The sequence below is a fragment of the Solanum verrucosum genome, unplaced genomic scaffold (genome assembly GCF_900185275.1).
Source record: "Solanum verrucosum unplaced genomic scaffold, falcon-dt-bn FXZP01000177.1, whole genome shotgun sequence".
Taxonomy (NCBI): Eukaryota; Viridiplantae; Streptophyta; class Magnoliopsida; order Solanales; family Solanaceae; genus Solanum; species Solanum verrucosum.
Genome location: NW_026020401.1, coordinates 2,570,087 through 2,588,369, shown reverse-complemented (window position 1 = coordinate 2,588,369; position 18,283 = coordinate 2,570,087). Strand labels below are relative to the sequence as shown.

General features: G+C 34.2%; 2 protein-coding genes across 2 annotated transcripts in view; both read left to right on the top strand.

Annotated features, from left to right (window-relative positions):
* Positions 1–4,904: 4,904 nt before the first annotated feature.
* On the top strand, positions 4,905–7,869 carry LOC125840062 (SKP1-like protein 1B). The gene is made up of 2 exons (XM_049519054.1): positions 4,905–5,287; positions 7,538–7,869. The coding sequence occupies exons 1-2, from the start codon at positions 5,009–5,011 to the stop codon at positions 7,709–7,711; spliced, it is 453 nt and encodes a 150-aa protein (XP_049375011.1). The 5' UTR covers positions 4,905–5,008; the 3' UTR covers positions 7,712–7,869.
* A 3,432-nt stretch (positions 7,870–11,301) lies between these two features.
* LOC125840058 (uncharacterized) overlaps positions 11,302–18,283 on the top strand; it is a 66,263-nt gene continuing 59,281 nt past the window's right edge. The window contains exon 1 of the mRNA XM_049519051.1: positions 11,302–11,365. The gene's annotated coding sequence lies outside the window, so the exon portion shown is untranslated. The remainder of the gene's footprint in view (positions 11,366–18,283) is intronic.

Genomic DNA, 18,283 nt, shown 5'->3' with positions numbered 1-18,283 from the left:
CAATCTTTAGATAGTAGAGGCTTCATGGACAAACAAAGTTAGACAGTTTTCAGTATTTTGCTTGGATGTTTTACTAAACACTTACTATTTATATTAAGTATTTTCAAACGTTGTTTTAAAAGTTCTTTAAATATTTTAAATGCTCATATATTAAAGCTTTCGCGTATTCTATTGAGTCATATGTGTCATAGTCAGACATGTCAAATATTTGCTTGCGGACCAGCAGTGATTCTCGAGTGTCGGTCATATCCAAGGTGTAGGCTCGAGGCATGAAAATAGGACACAACTTCCACCATAAGGAAAGATGAGAAGAAGCTGTCAGGGATCATCATCTTCTTCACCTATGAAATATTAACTGAATACCTACAACCAAACTATGTCAAGTGGCATAGCAAGAGTAGTATGAGTACGAACAACACGTACTGGCAGGTATCCAAACCTACCACATAATATAAAGTAGACACCACCCCAAGTCTCTATCCACGTGCTTCTACCATCTCAGATATAATACCCATAAACTAGTACACTTGAACCCAACCTTGTACCTCATTATTCTGCTGTCAACTTTGATGCTTCCTAAGCTTGCCTTTTATGTCACTTTAACGCTTTCCAAATTTGTTTGTGATGTCACCCTAATATCATATCATAATCTAATCCTACAATCACATAGAGATTACCGAATACAAGGCCACCACTAATGTCAAATCATAGACTAACCTTTCTACCACATAATGTCATCACTAGCCATATCAATCAACTTGCTTGTCCTTCTAGGAAAGTACATGGCACTGGCGCATTAGACCAATTCATCTCTCTTGACTCACATCCCCATTATCAAGTAAGTTCTGAAAAATTAAACAACCATGATCAGTCACATCACTTAACCATATACCAATGTTGAACTTAACAACCACCATTTCAATAAATCAATCACATCATGATAAATAGAAATCGAGTTTAGAAATAAATAAAGCATTGAGACCTCATAAACTCAACTCAATAGTTAAAATAAATATGCAGAATAACACCTAAGGATTCGTTATCAATAAACATTAATTATACCTCAACTATCACAAGTAACACATAATTTGGACTCTCAATCCTCACCTTGGATTTATATGCATAACCCGCAATACCATAACCACATGTAACAACAATGGAGAATATGTAGGCTCTCAGTCACAATATCATGAACAATAACACTTGGGTCAAACAGTGCATAACTACATGTCTCACTTGATCACAATGAAAATATTGGGCCCTCTCATGAAATCACAATCACATACATGGTCCTCTCACGAAATTCAAACTCAAGCTATTAGTGTACCGACATGGTACCCAAGCCATCTATAGTTAGTGTATCAGTGTGGTGTCTAAATCATTCATAGTTAGTGTACCTGTGTGGTACTCAACCAACAATCACACATAATCACATAGCGCAATGGAAAAGACCACTTAAAAATCACAATCACAAGTTCATTGCATGAGATTAACAACATGATGTCATTGTCTCCCTACCATGCATTGCAAAAATGTTACTACAAGTAGTAAACATGCATACATACATAAATCAGAAACATACAACCAACACCTACAAGCGTATATCAATAGCCTAACACTAGACCCCTTTTTATGAACACGCATTTGTTTTCTTAATTATCACAACCTTAGAAATGGTTATAACCTAACAATATCATAACACTTAATCTTACCATTAACACCGAATCACCCTTAAGAAAACTCAAAATTAACAATCAAGAACTAGAGAACCACCGGTTTTCCTTTGTCATTATCTTTTCCTGCCCTGACATCAATAAATAACAACATTTAGTCATCTAGACTCCATACCCAAAGGTCTAGACATGAAACCTCCCGTCAATCCACAAAATACCATGCAGTAGTTAAGAAAACATGTCTAACTACTCAATTAAGGAAACCTAGCCTACCTGGGTGCCAAACAGTTGTTGTAGAAGTCTGATCGCGAATCTTTAACCCTTTGTAAAGCTTTAGCTTGTTCTTAGTCTAAAATAACAAATACAACACAACATTCAATCAAACAATGACCTAATAACTCCCAGATTGCAACTAAATCCTAACCCCAAGCCAATATATGATCATCTTCCTCAACTTAGGGCTTTTTCCACCATGAAATTATGTCAGAAGTCTCCTCCCAAGAGTAATAACTTAGATTCTAAAACTTACCTTTATTGATGCTTTCCATGGAAAATCAAGTGTAACCTGCCTTAAATTTCCCCTCCTAAGTCCAAGAACACAAAATGCAAAAAATAAGGTTTTTAGGGTTATTTCTGCATAAAACCCCGATTCTATCACTAAAGCAGCACCACTACAATCGTGACTAACATCGTTGTAGCGGTCTGAGCCCCAAATCAAATGAAATCGATTAATTTAATCGGCTTGATTTAATTTTTTAATTTGAATTAATTTTTACCCTAATCGTAAACACCCCGCTACTCGCCCCGATGGAAACCACCCTTCCTATCATCATCATATATCATCATATCATACTATATCATATATATATATATATATATATATATATATATATATATATATATATATATATATATATATGTATATGATATAGTATGATATGATGATATAGTATGATATATGATATATGATGATGATAGGAAGGGTGGTTTCCATCGGGGTATATATATATATATATATATATATATATATATTATTATTATTATTATTATTATTATTATTAGTGGAAAGCTTCCAAGTTAAAAGTTGAATAAAAGAACCCTTTCCTTTCTTCATTTAGTTTTTTAAAAATAGACCAATAACTCCATAAATTATCTAATCTTTTCTCTTCCCCAATACCAATAACTCTCTAAATTATCTAATCTTTCCTTTTCCCAATTTATTACTCAATTAAATCGTAAGTTAATATAATTATAGATATTGAATGAAAGATGAAACAACTTCCTGAATATACCGTTCATATTCCTTTTTTGCACTTAGTATAATTTATATAAATGCATATTATCATATAAGGTAATAGGGCTGCTTCACTTCAGTTGCAACTTAATATTATGATATATTTTTTTGCCTCATTTTCTTTGGATTGCTTTCATTTATTTTTTTCTATTTCATGTCTGATGTAGTGTATTAGTTTGCTTATAATAGTTAGGTGAAAAATTTTTCTTCCATATTATTCTCATTTGTAAATCATAAGGTATGTGCGGTCATATTCTCATTCATTCCTGATTTTTTAATAATGTAGATGCATACTTAGTTTGAATTTATTTTTACTATTTATTAAGTTTCGTAATTGGAGTGGTAGTTCCTTCAAAGAAATATTAGTAAAAGACATTCCAAATATCGTGAAAAAGACATTTAAAGTTGATTTATATTGTAAGCACTTGTGAATGTTGCACATGATTGTGGTAGTCCTCCTTTCTCATTTTCTATCTCCGTTTTCACTCTTAAAAAGATAAACGATTGCTTTCCTAATGTAATCACCATTCTTTTGCCTTCTTTTTTCATATAAAGGTGATAGTCAATTCATGATTTTATAAAAAGAACTACAAATATGGATACGAGGAGAGAAATGTGACATATATATTTTGCACTTGAAATAGGTAATTGATATATGTCGTGTCAAACAAATAGTTAATTTAATTTGTAGTTTTAGTGATAAAGTTTGGTTATTTTTTAGAGTGTGCAATTTATTTTTACCATTATAAATTAATTACATACGCTTTAAATTCATTGTAATATAATGTAAATTACCTTGGTTATTATTAATTATTTATATTTTCCATCTTCCGTATTAACTTTTCCCATAATCTATTTATCTTCCTTTGCCTCAAAACATTGTTGTCATATATATATATATATATATAAAATTACTGGTATTATTTTGTTTCTTTTTGTTTTCTACTCTTTACCATGCTACTATATTTTATTTGACAATTTAGCTATCAAACTTTTTTCAGGTAGAATATTAATGACCCATGAAATTTATTCTTGAAAAGCTGGGTGTTTTCAAAGTTATTTCCTAATCTATTCTCAAGTTATTATATAGATCTTAAAAGTATTGAATACTTATTTGTTAAATTGAAGCAAATTACTCTGACGTGAATTTTATTACATCTACATTTTTATCTATTGTACTTAAATTTGACCTTTCTATAGCAAGGGTAAAACTTATCCGCACCAAGTGTATACACCAAGCCAATATATGCATGTTATGTGTTTAAATTTATAGTTTATTTTACTTAATTATAATTAATTAACATATATTTTACTTCATTAAATCACATAATAATAAAAATTGCATTAGTTGAGTGCATATATTCGATGAGGATAAGTTTTTTCCTATATATAAACACATTTATATGTAATGAGAAATGGAGAATGTAACATAGAAAATTACAAGTTTATTTTGTACAATAGTCTAAGTGTTCTTATAATGCAAATGTGTTATATCTATATATAATATATAATATAATAGTGTTGTTCTGTCACAAAATCAAGGGAAAATGATTAAATTACATCTCATCAGAGAGTTATTATTAAAAAAACACAATCGGATGTATACCCACAATTAATGTAATTTCTATTATTTCGTGATTTAATGAAATAAAATATATGTTAATTAATTATGGTTAAGTAAAATGAACTATAAATTTAAACACATGGCATGCATATATACACCCAATGTAGTGGACTCATTTTAGGATGCTTGTAGTCATGTGACTTTGCACATAGATGGGTCTGTTAATGATTTTAACAGAAATTTCATGAAGGACAAAATTCGCTAAGTTTTGAATATATTAAGGATGATTTTTGTTCAATATGATAGTTAAAGGATGTATATTAAGATTTAGATATTAATGAAAAATATTTTTTGCCAAAAACTCAATAAAAGTAATATAAGTAGCAAATCTTTACAGGTTCTTTCACTCTTGCCTCTTTTTCTTCTCTCTAGCCTACATTTAGGGTTAGTTGATCGGTTCACAATTCTCCTTCAAAGATGATCGTTTTGAGGAGTTCCGACGGAGAGACCTTTGAGGTCGATGAGGCGGTGGCGCTAGAATCGCAGACCATTAAGCATATGATAGAGGACGACTGCGCTGACACCAGCATCCCTCTACCCAACGTTACTAGCAAGATCTTAGTCAAGGTCATCGAATACTGCAAGCGCCATGTGGAGGTTCCTAAAGCTGAGGATAAGACCGCCGAAGAGGATCTCAAGACTTTCGATGCTGAATTCGTCAATGTTGATCAGAGCATCCTTTTTGATCTCATACTGGTATGGATCTTTTTAAATCTATATGTATATCTTAGTTGATTCGTATGTGTTTTTGATTACGATGGTTCAATTATTAGTGTGCAGGATTGCTGATTCTTTAATTAATTTATCTAAACAACTAGAAACAGGCAAAAGTCATATAACTTTTTTATACTCTAAATTATAGTTGGATGAAATATGTGACTCCTATAGTAGAAGTGCCATATAGAAGCCAAGGGTGTGGCTTGGTGGTCAATGAAATGGTTGAGAGCCATCAGAGGTTCAATTCCCAGTGGAGACAAAAAAACATTAATTGATTCATCCCATCTATCCTATAGCTTCACCTGGTATTTGTTGTTGATGGGAGGTGGTAGAAATCCCATGGAATTAGTCGAGGTGTGTGAAAGCCGACCAATACACCACGTACATCCAATAAAGTGTCATATAATTGAGAACTGATGAAGTGCTTTTTTGGCTTGACTGCTTTCCTTCATTTCCTTATTGGTAGTTGTGTATATTATTGATCTCAACAATCTTTGTTTATTAGTCTATTCCATATTGATGTCTTCTTGTTGGTAGAACTGTGTAAATTATTAAACCCGCAATTTTACTTGTTAATATATACACCATGCCATGTGTAATTTCACAAATGGGGTCTAGGATCTTACCCCCTACCTTGTGAAGGTAGAGGTTGTTTCTTGAAGACCATTGACTCAAGTAAAACACATCAAAGCAGTAGCAAATAAGCCATTTCAGTAAAAGAGAAGAGCAGTATCAAAACCAAAAATAACGAACGTTTCTATATTTGGAAGTTCTTTAATTTTCCCATTTACCCTTAGTGACATTCTCTTATAGGCGATGATAATGTCATTTAGTGACATGTTTAGATCACATGTTCTAACTAAAAAGCACTTTCTATGTGTTAGAACTTCCTTTTTCTTTATTAAATTCCATTCCCAGTCAAGCACCACACCTCCATACAAAATTAACCAGAAGATTATTAGTTTTCTGTGATCAGTTTGGTAATTTTTTGTTAGGTTTTGTTTATCTTGTGAATCTATGGTAGTTTGTCAATTCACCTTTTACTTCTGGCTACCATTGCCTATCGACATCGCTTTTGTTTGCTGTCACTTCCATAGACTGAGTTTCCGCTCTAGTTTGCTCCTGTTTAAGCTTCAATGGTAATATACATTGAGTTTATTAGGGTGGTCACGAATAAATTAATTAATCAATTATGTCTCAGTCCCAAACTAAATCATCTGTTCCATATCCCTTCTGCTTTATTTGGCTCCAAGGACATTTCTATGTGTAGTTGTTTTGTTGTAGTAACAGTGAACTGCAGTTGGTTGTAGTTGTTTGAAGTAATGAAATGGCGTTTGACTGCTACTTCTATAGTTTTATTAGTCTGTTATATTTGGCAAAAAACAATTCCCTTTGTCATGGTTAAGTGAACTTTCTATTGCTTAGTACAACAGTATAGTACTATAGTGGCTCATTCTAAAACAATGGGTAAGAACTAAGAAGATTTGCTGTAACACTAAAATTGAAAATAAAACTAAAACATAGTAACATACTTGTAATTGTAAATTAGAGTGAAGCATATATTTTACCTTTAGAACATGTAGTCATACTTTAGTTTGTTGCCTATTTTAAGAAATAAATGCTATCTGGACATGTTTGCAGCACATTTTGTTTACATGTTTGATATGCCTCTCTGTTCCACCTCCTGAGTTCTTGCCTGGGTATTTTGAATCTGTAGAGTGGCTAACAATTGTTGAATGTGTTTTTTAATTGTTAAATTTTGCTGTTTTTTTAAAGCTTACTTATAGGTTTCCATTTCTTTTTAGTTATTGCTATTAGCATTTAATGATTTACAATGGACCCTACCTCTTAGTATCTAATTTTCTCAAGGTTGTAGAGATTTTCTTTTACCTTTTTCTGTTGAGGGCTTGTATTTGAGGTTTACTGTGTTCAGGTGATCTCACCCTATGGGTGTTGTTATTGTTCCTTGCATATAGTTGTTACTGCTTTGCTATTCGTTGCCATGTTTCTCCACCTATTTTTTCGTTTTATTACTACTTGGAGTTGCTTGAGCCGAGGGTCTTTTAGAAACAGCCTCTCTACCTCTCCGAGGTAGTGGAAGGACTACGTACACTCTACCCTCCCAGACCCCACTTTGTGGGATTTCACTTGGTATGTTGATGTTGAGAGCTTGTATAGAGGTTAAGTTCTTCGCGGTTGCATTAAATCATTTGCCTCGTCTCTTTACAGGCTGCCAACTATTTAAACATAAAGAGCTTGCTAGATCTGACATGTCAGACAGTAGCAGACATGATCAAGGGAAAGACGCCTGAGGAGATACGCAAGACATTCAACATCAAGAATGACTTCACTCCTGAGGAAGAGGAAGAAGTCAGGAGGGAGAATGCCTGGGCATTTGAGTAAATTTGAGTCTGTTAAGCGTCCATATCTGTATATAGATCTGCCATATACTTTAGTAGATGCTATGAATATCTTATATTAGTAAGTGTGTGACTGTTGTTTCTCGAACCTTCTGGCTTTGGCTGTTGAACCTCTTTTGCTCTGTTATGCCATGGTTTCTTATGTTCTAAGTAAAAAATTGAAGATAAAATCATGTTGGTAGCCAATGTCCATTTTCATTGATCTATTATTGGAAATTCATATTGTTTCTTGTGTTTATCATCACTGGTGCATTTAGCTTCTTTACTCTTTGCTTAAATGTAAGGTCAATTCCTCGGCTTGTGCAATGGTTTGGTTGTGTTGTTTTCTGTCACAGAAGGATATGTCAGACTAGAGAGTGTATGTTGCCTGTTGTGACTAGTCTTACATGGGCATGGTATTTGAAGGCACATAATGGCCTAGGGTTTGTAGGTTCTTACCTTGAAGCCCGCTTTAGACAGACTCAGTTGAGAGTTTGAGTGTCACTAAGAGATGGAGAAGTCCACTTTGGTGGGTGATACAGTGTGATGGCCTTGGTCCAATGAGTAGTGCATTATGAGAAGAACCAATATTTATATTTATCATAAATAAGAGCTGTATATTTGAAGTTTGACCTTCATATCTTATTCACGATAATTTCTTCTCTGGTCTTTTTCCTCATTAAGCGGCTGCACAACTATACTTGGGTGTGGCAGGATAATTTGTTTGGTCTTATGTTTCCCTGTTCTTATTATGTGATTATTTCCATGACATGTTTGTTTCAGTCGGATCTGGGCAATGTTATCTGTTGTGGCAGGATGACTGGCCAGACCTTGTATTCCTGTTGCTGTTTGAAGATAGCTGGTATGGAAATATACTTACAATTTTGCCAATGTAGTTTGGTGAGTGATGGTCATTTTCTTTTTTTTAAAAAAAATCATAAAATTATGAATGGGCTATAAGGAGATCCTTTTCGTCATTTAAATATGTCGCTAATACATGAACAAAGAAGAAAAAAATAATAGTACTCCAAACAAAGAGAATGGAGAGGAAGAAGGAAATGATGACCTTTCGGACAAGAAATTCGCTCTTGTCAAGTGTGTTGGACAATAGCCATTAGTCAAATTGTTGGACTAGAATTAAAGTGTTTTATTAAATCAAATACAACAACAAAAAGTTATAACATGTTTTGTTTTCCCTCTTGAGAGAACTTTGTGTTTTATGAGAAATATGGAAATTTTGGTTAATTAGTTGGCAAACTGAACTTTCAGCTTTTTCTGTGGATTTGATTCTCTATCATATAATTCATTCACGGTTAATCACATAGTGAATGTTTAACAAAAAGAAAAAGAAGCGAACATTTCCAGCTCACTAGGGTGTCAAATTAACTTCAAAAACAAAGAACTCGCCCAACTCACCCATATTTTTATGGATTTGAGTTTAAGGTAATTCATTTAAACATTAACCATTTTAGAATGGTTGTCAACTTAACCTTAATTTAATTCTTACTTCAACCCACTTTTTATCTTCATAAAATCACATATATTGCCCTAATATTTTTCATCATATCCGGTAGGATTAGATCTCGGATCGGATCGGATCGAGTCTTGGATCCCAGGTCAAGGTTGGAATCAAATCTCAAATTCCAAATTGGGGTTGGATTGTAGATCACGGGTTTCAAGTTAATGCTGGAGTCGGGTCTCAAATCCCTAGCCGGGGTCTGGGTGGATCTCGGGTCAAGACTGATTTGGATCATGTTCAGATTTCGAGTTCCAGATCGGTATTGGTGTTGGATTTTGGATTTCGAATTCCGTGTTGGGTTGGGTCTTGTGTCTCAATTTTTGGGTCTAATCGTCTCTCTTGGCCCGAGTCTTAAAGTCTCAAGTTCCATGTCGAGTTTTAGGACTATAATTTTTTGGATTTTTATTTTTAGCGAATTTGATCTCTTTTCTTTTCATGAATTACATAAGTATGTCAATAATGTTTAGATTAAGCAAGTCAAAATGGATGGATCATGATCCAACTTAATATTTAATTCAGTTTAGTCCAAAATAAATTTAAATACATCATGATTTAACTTAATTTTTAATTCAATCAATTTTAATTTTTAACCTCTTTAGTTTAAGCTCGATCCGTCCATTTAATACAACAAACAAACATGATTATAATTATAATTTATTTATGGTTGACTGTCTGACGAATGTTTTACTTAAAGAGAAAGGTTATCAATTTGTTGAGTTTGAACACAAGGATTAGACGGAAGTGTGAAGAAAAGGGAAATGAAAGAAAAAGATATTGTTACTACTCCTTTTATCCCCAATTTATGTAATACATTTCATTTTTAGAGCTAAACAGTCTAAGTTTGACCGAGAATTTGCTCATGGAATCTTAAAAAAATTAAAAATGAAATTTATATATTTGTAAACTGTGTAAAAAGTACCCTAAGTTACAATAATTAACAATTCAAAATATTTAAAATATATATGAAAAATTTACGGTAAAAAATAAACTTGTTTGAATCTCGATATCCGAAATGTTCCATATAAATTGAAACAAGGGAAGTACCATTTATTATTGGACTAGTCTCTGGGCACGCGCACGCGCGTGTACCCTTTACATCAATAAATAAAACTCTTATAAAGTTAAATAAATGTTATTTTAAAATGTAATACCAACTTAACTTTAGTGAATCCATCTTCTATTTTCTTCCTTTAAAAAACAAGAGTGAAATTATAACATTATAATATTAGATCGATCTTGTGCGTAACTTTAAAACAATGAACCAAACATTACAAATATAATTTATAAAAAAACACAAAATGTCGAATCAAATGAGATTCATTTAATATAAGGTAATCAAACTTAATCATTGTAGGACAATGTAGAAGCCATACTTGATATTTCTAACCTTATGAATTCATCTTCCTCAAAAAAAAATTCGGTGTTTCTAAATAAAGTGAAGATATCAAATTTGTTATACACTCTATGTTAATCTCAAATCATAGATAGACTAATTTGAAAAAATATATATTAATTATCAAAATCTTACGAACAAACAATAGAAGATGAGCAAAGAAGGAACTTTACCATAGGAATACGTAGAACGGCTAGTGGAAGAACCAAGAAGAGAAATTCGTATTTAGTAATGTTATATATTGATTTAGCTGCAACTCTTCATATTCTTTAATTTAAGATTAAAAGGGGAAATTTTTTGATTCATGTACTTATTTAAGAACAATTATTCAATTTTAATTATTTTACGAATTACATATGACTCATAAAATTCTAGAAATTCTAATTGACTCTTGTTCTTTTTTATTACCTTTCTAATAAATAAATTACCATTCAAAAAATAATTAAAATATTATTATTTAACATTTAATTAATTAGATATTTAATTTAGCTTAGGGTAAATTGATAATCCAACTTTTCATCATTGAAGCTTTTCATTTTTAATAATAATAATATATATATATATATATATATATATATATATATATATATATATATGATGATATAAGGCCTGTTTGAATGGTAGAACTACAATTAAATCGAACCTTCATTTGCTATGCAGTCATGAGCTCGTCCCTTCAAAGGAAAACTACTACACCTTCTTCTCGTGTTGTTTCTCTCGATGTCTTTCGAGGCCTCTGCGTTTTTGTAAGCAAATTTAATTTCTACCTAGATTTTGTTTACTGATGAGATAACAGATTAAGATTCCGCCTAGAATTTTTGAGGAAACAGATTAAAATGATTTTCCTTTATTTATGTTTTCGGGAATATCGGAACCTGGAGTTGGTATAGTCCACGACTTTTCTTTCGTCTTTTTCTGCTTTTTCTTTCGGAAGCAGAAAAAATGATTTTTGGTTTTCATTTTCCCCTAAATTTGTTTAAAATTGAGTGAGTTAGCAACGAAGTATATTGAAGAGTGTGTTTAGTTTTCCCTTTGTGGAAGAACGGTTGACGTAATAGGTAAGGTTTGTATCCGAAAGCATGTGGTTATGCAGCTCTAGAAAATGTTATAGCGTTTGCACGTATCTCTTAGCACACAATTATACATTACATGCTTTTAAGTTTCCATATCTAGTAGCGGAATTCTCGATATTGAGAAGGCGTAAATAGTGAATGAGTGAAGTTCAGTTTTACACTGGTTAAGCAAGTAAATATTTGTTATAAGTCCATTGCACTACTGCATCTGAAGGCAGTGCACTGCCACTAAGAAGGGAAGTCCCCTATAAAATTGCTAGGACAAGATGAACTCATATTGGCCAAAATGGAGAGAAGAAAATGGTAGAGAAATTTAGCAGAAAGCTATCACTTTGTTGATGGGACATTTTGATCCCCTTTTGTCTCTCATGCTCTCCTGGTTCTAGAGAAAGAGTCAACCAAGTATCTATCTCAAAGAAATCTTTAAAATGAACCTCGAAAGAAAATATGGCCACCTCTCTAAGTTTCAGAACCCTTTAGATTGTTTTATTCGTGCTCATAACAACTACAATCACTTGCATCTGTCCCTATAAATATCGATTCCCAATGTTCATTGTAAAGATGCTTCTTTAACTACTAAGCTCCTCGCTTTAAGATTTGGATTGATTGCTTAGTTTCTTTAATGATGATTTTGATAACTATCCTTGTCCATGTTTATATTAAGACAACAGAGTTCTTGTCACGATCCAATCCACTTAAGCCATGACCTGCGCTTAGTAGGCTGCTTATAACATAACAAGATTTAACAAAGAAGGAGAAAGACCAATCCTCTCCGATTTCTGCAGGGTCTTGATCATGCGTATGGTGCACAACATATGCATGATTAAGGTTCTGCTTAAACCGATGCTCCTTGAATCAGTCTTGTAAATTTGGTTTGTGTTGGTAAAGAGGTGACTTGGAACTTCTAAAGTTTTGTGGAAGTCACTGCCTTTCGATTTTGATAGTCTCTTAGACTTATTATGTTGCTATTGTAGTAGGTTGGGTTGTTGTTTATTCAATGCTGACGAGTTTAAAACTTATGGACTGCTCCTGATACTGAGGAAACTTTGTCGAATTTTTAGCATGAAAAATGGTCCAGGCTTGCTCGGTAGGCTTAGGCCTACTGAGTGCCGGTCATGGCTTAAGTGGATTGGGTTGTGACTGTTCTTCTCTTTTCCTTCTCGCTTGTAGAAATTTCACCCGATCTTTTAATTTGCTTAGTGCTTTCAGCTTATGATGCTTGTGGATTATGCTGGTTCTGTTTTTCCAAGTATTGCTCACTCTCCATGGAATGGTGTCCGCTTGGCAGACTTTGTAATGCCTTTCTTCCTCTTTGTTGTTGGAGTTCCCCTGGTAATTGTAAATACGGTATCTATACTTTGATCTTCAGATAAAATCGTGGACATAAACTCAATCATTATGAAAGATATAGGCTTATGATGCAAAGTGCTCAGACTTGCATTATGATATTTTGTACTATGTGTTGTCAATTTATAAATAAATCATCTGAGTAAGATCATGCCTGTCACCAGGTGGTTGTTGCTCTTAGCACTTTCTGAATCTTTTCCTCTTTCAAAAGTGCAGATAGTTTTAGACAGAACTGGGGCAACCTTGAAAGTGTGATTAGGACCTTGAAACTTTTTATCCTTGGCATTTTCCTTCAAGGTAATTTTGTGTGCTGGCATATCTCAAATCAATATTACGGCTCACTACTGATGTCGACCGCTTAACAATATTCTGCAACTATAAGCCTGTATATATGTCTTTTGAAATGGATCTTCTATACCCCATACATTGCAACAAACGAGTCTGTTTTAATTTTGTAGTATACTAGATAGGATATTGCTCGGGTTCTTACAAATGAAACGAAGTTCAATGATGGAACGTTTTTCTTCTTGAGAACTTGCACATTCAAAAGACCAGCTAGCTCGTCTCTGTCTGGCATTTTAAGCCTTGGTCCATCAGCTTCTGTACAATCTAGGAGCTGCATGTAAAAAAAGCTCTCGAGCTTGGCTAGCTACAGTTAGTTAAATAAACCAGGTAAGTATAAAGGCCTTTCACAATGGACAGCTAACAACATGAAGAAAGAGAGATGTTTAATCAACAAGAATGTAAATTTACAGGTAGGTTAAGTTCAACTAGAAGACAATGTGTTGCGTGAAGGTACCATAGTTTAATTCCTGAGAGGAAAAGCATCAGCAGAAAATAGTCAAAATTGAAGATTTTACGGTACCAAGTAACATAATACAATACATCTTCTAACATATGTTTTTAGCTAGGATACAGATTGTTGGATTCTATGCTTTTCTTGTGTGGATGAAGGGCTTTCCTGCTTTGCTCTTGATGACCTTCTCTTTTTATTAGGAAGTAAGACAAACGAAATGAGAATTAAGAGAAACTGATTACTCCCTTGAGCCATTGGAGTTTAAATAACTAAGTGTACATATTCTAAGAAAGGAAAAGATAATCAAATTACATAATTACAGGAGTAAATCAAGATATACAATATTTACTGGATCCTAGAATACTCTAGAATATCTATGAAATTCTAAAACTCCTCCTAAAACTGGTGCATATAAATCGATGTACCAAGGTTGTTACAAATGTAGGTAATGCGAGAACCAATGAGGCACTTGGTGAAAATATCAACAAGTTGATCATTTGACTCACATATTTTGTGACATGTCTCCTGCGAGTATTTTTTTCTCTAAACCGAGGGTCTTCTGGAAATTTCCCAAGGAGGTAGAAGTAAGGTTTGCATACAATCTAACCCTTCTCAGATCCCACTTATGGGTTTCACTTTGTCTCTTGTTGTTGTTGTTGAAGTGACAATTGATCTCAATGTGTTTAGTTCTCTCATGAAACATCAGACTTGATGCAATATGAAGAGTAGCCTGGTTATTGCACATAAGATCCATTGGTTTGATTACTCCAAACTTCAATTCTTTGACCTACTAGTTAATCCAATTAGTGCTCAAGTTGTCATAACCATTGCTCGGTATTCAGCTTCTGCACTAGATCGAGCCATTTCATTTGTCCTTACTTTTCTAAGATTCCACATTAACTCCTACCGGAGCACAATAGCTAAATATAGACCGCCTATCTGAAGGTGATCCTACCCCCATCGACATCTGTGTATTCAACAATCTTCTCATGACCTCAATTGTAATTGTTTTTACCTATAGTTGTTTACTATCATTAACAGAAGTAGTTGAGTTGATAGGTAGTTAAAAGCAGTTCCAGAAATTTGTTAAAAAGGACACTGTTCATTTCAGGAAAACAGTTCTAACTAATTTTCCCTCCAAATTTTGTGGAACCTTAGAACTAGTATAAGTACTTGTAATCTCATAGCTAAGAGACATCTTTTGGAGAAAGAAGAGAAGTAATAGAGTAGTTGTTCCATACATCTTTCATTCTATTGTTGTAGAGGAGCAGTTTCTCTACAACAATTATCATTTTTCCCCATTAATTGTAGAGTCATATCACTTCGTTAAAATGCAATTATTTGCTATGATTTTATGAATTGGAGAATAAGAACAATTGCATCCCAATGACTATCGCATGGAGATTCCATAACTGCATTACAACACTCGCAAGAAAGACAATGTCAGGTCAAGTTACTCTAAGATAATTGAACTTACTACCTAGCGATCACTAAACAATTTCTCTTGTCGTGGTAGAAGTTTAATGTTCGGGTAGATAAGAGTGTCAATGGGTCTATCATATTTGTCTATTACAAGTCGATATGAGTATCAATGGGTCTACAACTTGTCATACTTATCTCCTTAAGAATGTCTAGGGCAAGCTTACACTATGAGATGACAATTCTTAATTTGGAGGTGTAACCTCAATGCCTAGAGAATACCTCAATATGCCTAGGTCCTTCGTCTAGAAATATTGGAGAGATGTTGATTCAATTTAAAAACACAAATTATAAGAAGTATAAAAAGGGCACCCTAGTGCACTAAGGCTCCTGCAATGCGCAGGGTCTGGGGAAGGGCCCGATAATAAAGGCCTATTGTAGGCTGCCTTACCTTGTATTTCTGCCTGAGGTTGTTTTCAAGTTTTGAACCCATGACCTCCTGGTCTAATGGTAGCAACTTTACTAGTTACTCCAAGACACCCCTTCAAATTATAAGTATGTCAATAGAATACAAAATGTTCAGCCTCACTATGAGTCAACCTCTTGAATGACTTTGCTGAACTTATCAAACTGTGCTCAAGGGGACTATTCAAACCATATAGGATCGACACAACTGGCATACAAGAACTCAAACTCTGCCGGGCAATATCACGATGGATAATTTTTTTTTTAAGTCTAGCTAATAAAGAGGCCAGTGACTAACAACAATCATGGATATATGAAGGCAAAAAATGCTATTTTAGCCACGGGGAGATAGTATCACTATGATCAAGTCCAAATATTTGAGTATAACCTTTGATAACAAGGTGGGCTTTAAGTCGACCAATTTGACCATCTGAATCAACTTTGACCGGATACAACCACCGACAACTAACAAGTGATTTACCTGGAGGTAGAGGAATAAGCTTCCAAGGGCCACTATCATGCAAAAAAATACATCTCTTCAATCATAGCCTGTCACCATTCAGGATAACATAACGCTTCACTTGTGGGCTCAGGGATAGAAATAGAGGACAAAGATTACACAAAGGCATAATGAAGTAATAATAAACTATGATAGCTCAAACAAGTATAATGAGGATTGGGATTACGAGTGGATTGAATACCTTTCCGAAATGCAATCTGTGGACTAGTGAAAGACAAGTCCCTAGTAGGCGAAAGATTCAGCTTAAGACTTGAATCATCTGTACGTGATGTTGGACATTAAAGTTGATGATAAATCAAGAATGGTGGAGTTGTAGAAGGTTAAAAAGTTGAACTAGAATTGTAGGTGATTGAACTAGAGTTATAGCCACAGGTAAGGGAATTGGAGTTGTAGGTGATGATGAAGGGAAGATAGTTATTGAATCTCCAAAATATGGAATTAGTAACAACCTTAAAAATGTCTAAGTGATCACCTGGATTGGTGAAGTATGGCTGGGTTTCAAATAAAGTAACATCAACAAACATAAGACACTGTTGAAGATCAGGTGAATAGCATCGATATCCCTTTTGTGTCCTCTAGTAAACTAGAAATGCTCATTTAAGGGCACAAGGAACTATCTTATTATTTCTGGAGTAAGGTTGTGAACAAACCACATGCTCTCAGAGACACAAGATGGAAGGGAAAGAAAACATAATATTCTGGATATCCGAGGATGGCATACAATCAATAAGATAATAGAATATGAAATTGCATCCAGAAAAAACAACAAAATATGAGATTGTATGTATAGGGAATGAGAGTCTCAATGAGATACCTATTCTTCAATCTTGAACAACCATGACCTCAAATCTTCTCTATTAAATAGCAAGACCTCCATTCTTAACTAGAGCCGTATAAATGGGCTTAGCCCATAGGGCTGGCCCAACCCAATCCGTTATTGGGGTAGAGTTGGGATAGAATTTTTCAAGCGCATTTAAAATTAACGCTTATAAGCCCGACCCAGATAAGCCCTTGGCCCTTGAGTCTTGATCGGGCTGGGCCGGGGTCGACTCATGGGCCAAAACTATTTATTTGAGGGTAACTTACATAAATCTCACTAGTGTATGAGCTAATTACTTAGATGAACATGTTGTAATATTTTAGTAATCTTATTTGATTTTTGTGCGTCCAGATACATGTATCTCGAGATACATAGACTTAAAATTATGTGTAATTTGTTCTAGATACATTCTATCCAAGTAGATTCACATGTATCTAGGATACATAGTGTACAAATCACGCGCCCTCACCTCCCTCCCATCTCACTTGCCATTCTCCTATCTCGCTCGCGTATTTGGGACGCATCACACCAGATACGTGTATTTTGCGTAGCTAGCATCCTAGATATATGCTAATCACACTAAATATTTTTCTAGTGATATTGAAACAACACCATTGTTTGCCATATTTGAGTTGAAAATTCTCATTTTCTTGATGTTATAGAAATTTGAGTTTGAAAAGAAAAAACAAGGAAAAAAAAAGGCTAGCCCGCCCCAACACGCGGCCCTTCTACGGTTGGGTTGAGCATTTTCAGCCCCTTCCAAATGAAAGGTTGGCCCGCCCTAGCCCATCAAATTTCTTATACCGCGAGGCTTGGGTCGAGTGGTGCTGGGCTGGCCTTTTTGACAACTCTATTCTTGACCATAGAGTTATTCGAGTGGTGAGAATTGTAACTGTTAGGACTCCTTTCTCTCTCTCTCACTCTTTCTTCTTATTGGCCAATCCGGGAAGGACCTTACTCCTGTTCCTATGGGATTTTATTCCTTCGAGTCTCCCCAGAAGCTGCTAATTGATCTGCTAGTTGGTCCAATTTTTTCAGAGATAATACTATACCTACTAAAACTCAAATTTCTGCATCATCTCACACAATTCTCCTACCTCTGAAGAAGGGGTTCCACTTGTTGGTTCTCCAATTGCCTTAGTGCCCTTCGCCATTGATGCCAAGGATTCAATAGCTCTTATACCACTGTTAACAGAATTCTAGGAGCTCAACTGCAAGCTCAAG

What these genes read in the sequence shown, in the direction of transcription:
- LOC125840062 (XM_049519054.1), top strand. Translation starts at nt 5,009, where the DNA reads ATGATCGTTTTGAGGAGTTCCGACGGAGAGACCTTTGAGGTCGATGAG. An exon ending in TCCTTTTTGATCTCATACTG is followed by an intron (nt 5,288 to 7,537) that starts GTATGGATCTTT and finishes GTCTCTTTACAG; the next exon opens with GCTGCCAACTATTTAAACAT.